Source organism: Gekko japonicus, unplaced genomic scaffold, assembly GCF_001447785.1.
Source record: "Gekko japonicus isolate JY-2015 unplaced genomic scaffold, Gekko_japonicus_V1.1 scaffold697, whole genome shotgun sequence".
Classification (NCBI taxonomy): domain Eukaryota; kingdom Metazoa; phylum Chordata; class Lepidosauria; order Squamata; family Gekkonidae; genus Gekko; species Gekko japonicus.
The window spans coordinates 264,267-269,485 of NW_015160230.1; the positions used below are offsets into that span (position 1 = coordinate 264,267).

The 5,219-nt window shown below is 44.5% G+C and overlaps 1 protein-coding gene across 1 annotated transcript in view; it reads left to right on the forward strand.

The window, feature by feature from the left end:
* Window positions 1–5,219, forward strand: part of CELSR2 (cadherin EGF LAG seven-pass G-type receptor 2) — a 132,388-nt gene that overhangs the window by 63,929 nt on the left and 63,240 nt on the right. The window contains exon 4 of the mRNA XM_015412082.1: window positions 3,810–4,032. Within this exon, the coding sequence (XP_015267568.1) occupies window positions 3,810–4,032 (223 nt within the window). The remainder of the gene's footprint in view (window positions 1–3,809; window positions 4,033–5,219) is intronic.

A 5,219-nucleotide genomic window follows, 5' to 3' on the forward strand; every position in this document is an offset into this window, starting at 1 on the left:
CCCCCCCCAGCACTGGCGACAAGGCCTGTGTGGCTAAACTTGGCCATTTAAAAGTGCCACAAGGCTGCAACATGGCAGGACCAGGCAATCTTATCCCCCTGTACACATGCATTTAAAAGTTCTGAAACATCTGTTTTGGCCTTTAAAAAGGCACATGGGGGGACAAGATCAGCTGGTCCTGCTGTGCTATGGACCTTGTGCTTGCAGCACTGTGGTCTTTGCAGCAGAGTGCAGCTCTGAAATGGTGTTGGTGTCCATGGGTCAGACCCATGTACCCTGTAATGTCTACTTGGGCTCTTAGTGCTTTGATGTTACAATAGGCCTGTGCTGACATGAGAGATAGGGCTCTTCTAGCTGCTGTTAGGTTAACTGCTATGGTGTCATAGAGAATTTGGCTGGCCTAGGAGACTTTGGGGTGTGAAACTGAATATATGAAATTGCCTTATTCTATGTCAAGCCATTGGTTAATAAAGCCTAAGAGAGATTTCTCACTAGAGCTGCCTCGCAGCGCAGCCGCCGTTTTCCCCGACACAAACATGTCAATTTCACACCCGAGGCTGCGGGGCTGCATTTTGACTCGCAGCTTCGCCCGATTTCCTCCGCAGTTTCGTGATCCTGGTTTTTGAGGATCATGAAACTGCGGAGGAAATCAGCCGAAGCCGCGGGTCAAATGCAGCCCTGCAGCCTCGGGTGTGAAATTGACATGTTTGTGTCGAGGCAAATGGCGCCTGCGCTGCGAAGCAGCTCTAGTGAGAAATCGCCCTAATACTCTAACTGGCAGCCTATCTCTGAGGTCTCAGATCCCTTGATTGCCACAGTCAGAGCCATCTGCATGCCAAACATGTGGTCTGTCATGAAACAACGGCTCCTCTTCTCTTTAAACCCCTGCCCTGGCCGTCTACTACAATATGCCACAAGCTGACTTGTGGGGATGGATTGGCTGATCTTCTTTCACCTGAAAAGGCCAGATATTTGCTACTTATAAAGTAAGATAGTACTGTCTACTGTTTGACCTTTAGACATGCAAATATTCTTTATTTTCCACAACAGCTTCAGATGTAGCAGTCTTCTTGGCTTTGCAAATTTCAGCAGTTACTTGAGCACCACTCAGAATCAAAAGGCATGAAGGCGTGCCTGCTAGTGCAGTGAGGCTGAGCACTGCTTTTCATGGGTTCCATTGGCTTCCTTGAGAGAAGAGGCCTTGGTTTCTATGTACCAGGGACTCAATGTGTCATACTGCATCTTTGTCATCCACTGCCAATGCAGCGTGGGTTTGAAGCACCACAGATGGGGACAGTGCCGTTGATGGCTCAGCCTTCTGATGACCCAATATGTTGATGCAGGAAAGGATTAAAATATAGAATTGGTGGGAGGATGTAGGCCTGCTCAGATGTAAATAGAGGATGTTTCCTCTGAGACTCCATATTTGCAAAAGTTCTCCATAAGAAGCCCCTGGCAGTTTTTAGGTGAGGAGTGGATTTCTCTATATTAGTTAACTGTCAGTAGCACAGTAACTATCAACACTATGTATATAAAGAGGTTTCTGTGATAGCATAAAACATTTTTCAAACAAAAGTTATTCAATATATTCCCATTTATATTGACATTCACAAAATGGAACACTGGAAAACACTGACAGATGCAAATTTATTGGAACCCCCTTCTCTTTTAGGACTGAATGTACAACATTAAGAATAAAGACTTTCGGAGGGCCATGAACTCTCAGTCTAGTTTGCATTGGTATATAGGTTATTGCAGGCATGTCCAACTTCGAACAGGTAGTGATCTATTTTTTCCGGCCAAAAGTGCCGGTGATCTACCACCGTGAAAATAAAGTTTCAAATTAGTTTCAAATTAGTTTCAACCCACTAAAGTTGGGTTCCACCGCCCCCCCCCCAATTTATAATGCACCTTCTGTCATTTACTGGTAAGCAAAATAAGCAAAAAACCCCAGAGAGACGAAGATCCAGAAAGAAGTGTGAACATTTTTTTACTGAAACCAGGAGACCAAGTGGGGCTGGTGATTTACCTCTGACCCCTCCGCGATCTACTGGTAGATCGTGATCTACCTGTTGGACATACCTGGGTTATTGGATTGTCAGGCACAACCTGAAGAACTTAACTTTAGTGTTCCACTAAGAGTTTGTGCATGCCCACTGCCTGTTCTTGTCCCAGTCTTGTCCCTTTTGCAATCTTCTCTAGCTTTCTGTAGGTCTGTATTAAAGTTATGCTTCTTAAAGCAGTGGGGAGGAGGGTAGGCAGGAAGACAGTGAAACTGCCAATAGGAGGGACAATGATGGCACAATATGTTGTCGGAGGCTTTCACGGCTGGAGTTCATTAGCTGTTGTAGATTTTCTGGGCTGTATGGCTGTGGTCTTGGCATTGTAGTACCTGATGTTTTGCCAGCAGCTCCTCCATTAGTACCTGACGTTTCGCCAGCAGCTCCTCCATTGGCATGTCACAACCTGGGAAACTCCTGCAAGATAATGACTCAGCCCTACCCCCACCTTCCTGAGTAGATATAAATTACCTGCCTACCATTTTTCTTCTCACATTGACACAGAGAGTACTCCATCTTTCTGTGTTATACCTCTGATGATGCCAGTCACAGCTCCTGGTGAAATGTCAGATCCTACAATGCCAAGACCACAGCCATACAGCCCAGAAAATCTACAACTAATGATGGCACAGTTTCCTGCTTTATCATTGATGTTTGGATCCAAAGACTTGCAGACAGAGGTCTTTCCTACCTCCTTTGCCCTCCAAGAATCTGCTCTTAAGGCTGGCATTGGGATGGTGTGTGATGAACCATGGTAGTGTGCAGTTGGAGGTGAGTACTGTTAGAAATCAGAGAGACTCTTCCCCTTGTGTTACCAGAAGTCACTTCTACCCACACAAGGGATTTTGTGGATCCAACCCAAAGTCTGGTCCTCTAGGTTGTAATCTGGAAAAATCAATGGATTAGCAAACACAGTGTTTTGTGGCCCCTCACTCCATCCCAGATGAATACAGTCTGAATTTTATGCTCTGCCTCTTACTGTGCTGACAGATGACAACCCGTATTTACAACGGGATTTACCATGGATTTCATGGTATTGCTGCTCATGAACTTCGTAGCATGGCTTTTAGTTGACATGCTATCCAGTCTGGAATGACCCAACACAGCTGCCTGTGTAACTTTTTAAGCTCCTAGGGCCAATTTACACTACCATATTAAAAGACTGAGTATGGGTATTCAATGGATCTATGCAAAGTTTGAACTTTCTGTTTAGCCCACATGTAGCATGACATTGCTTAACCTTCCTAGTGGTGGCATGATGACGATAGAGGTAGGTTGAGGTGTGACTTGGTACATGCTGAAGGCATTGTGCCACTAAGCCCACATTTCTAGCAAGAAATTGCAAGTAGATGAATAGGTACCGCTTCAGTGGGAAGGTAACAACATTCTGTGCACCTTGGCGTTTAGTCATGCTGGCTACATGACCACGGAAACGTCTTTGGACAGTGCTGGCTCTTCGACTTGGAAACGGAGATGAGCACTGCCCCCTAGAGTCGGATTCGACTAGCTTTCAAGCAAGGGAAACCTTTACCTTTTACCCTAGTCTGGTTGTACGCATTGACTCTATTTCGTTTTGTTTGCAGAGAACTGATTATTATTTTTTTTACCTAGGGAGGTTCAATAGGAAAATGTGTGAGAATTTGGGGAATGGTGGTCCTGAACCCTTGTGCATGGAAGATTTCTGTACTGTTTATCTGTCACCTGACTAGTACTGGTGGTACTGATGGTACCTCTCTGCTTCCCCTGCAGGGCAGAACTGTGAGGTGAACTCACGTCTGGGTCGCTGCACCCCGGGGGTCTGCAAGAATGGCGGCACCTGTGTCAATCTTCTGGTGGGTGGGTTCAAGTGTGATTGCCTGTCTGGACACTATGAAAAGCCCTACTGCCAGATGAGCACCCGCAGCTTCCCTGGCCACTCTTTCATCACCTTCAAGGGCCTACGCCAGCGCTTCCATTTCACCATTACTCTTACGTAAGTACTTGGCTTGGGGAATGGGGGTCCTGGGCAGAGAGCCAAAACCAAAAGCCACGAAGTATCTTTCATTAAGAGCAACCAAAATAACACAGCACAAATGTGCAAGCTTTTGAGTTCTCCAAAACTCTTCAGCAAACTAGATGTTAACAAAATAAATAAAAGGAGTAGGAGGGGGAGGGGAAAAAAGGTCTTTCAGGCTATGATTTTCAGGACTGGGCACAGGGTATGCCTGGCTGGCACCTTGGTGTGTTCAGGAAGAAAGAAAGAAAGAAAGAAAGAAAGAAAGAAAGAAAGAAAGAAAGAAAGAAAGAAAGAAAGAAAGAAAGAAAGAAAGAAAAAGCAGGAAGGAAGGAAGGAAGGAAGGAAGTCTTCCAGTTCAAAATATAATAGCCAATAGTTGACCAATAACTCTCTGATGCGAGACAGAATGCACAAGTCATTTAAAAGGGAATAGTCCTTATAGTAGCAATACCACAGATTCATTTTAGTTGATGCATTAAATAAAGAATTAGTATAAACCAAGCTGTTACTTGGTATTGACTGGTTAAGTTTTCAAGGTTCTTTTTCCTTCAAAGGTATTATTTTGTCATTTCCCAGAAATCTTCCCAGAACTCTGGACTCTAGAAACTCAGGATAGTTCTACTACCACTACTGCTACTTTTTCTAGTATCTATACTTATTTTAAAGTAATTTTAAAAATGCAGACACATAGCTAAGGCATAATAAAACACACAGTGGGTCAAAAAGATAACTAGATTAGAAGAAGATTTCTGGTTACATTTTACTGATTCTGCTACTGGCCTTGCAAATATGCCCCCCCCCCCTCACTTCACTTGCAACTGCAGAGATTCTCTGGGACATTCTGCTGTGCTTGTATTACCTTGCTATTTCCCCATTGGAAACAATGGAGGATGGAGACACCCTCTTTGGGTGCCCATAGAATTGGACCCCCTTGTCCAATCTTTTTGAAACATGGGGGTCCTTTTGGGGAGAGGCTCCAGCAGCTACACTGCAAATTTGGTACCTCTACCTCAAACCTCCTTCCCCCCAACCCACTAAATATACCCTAGGAGATTTGCCATTGAATATAATGGCCCCATAGGGCATAATGGAGCAGAATATACCGAATATTTGCCAAATCCGAATACAATGCTGATACTGGTATTCGAGAATATTCAGGAATG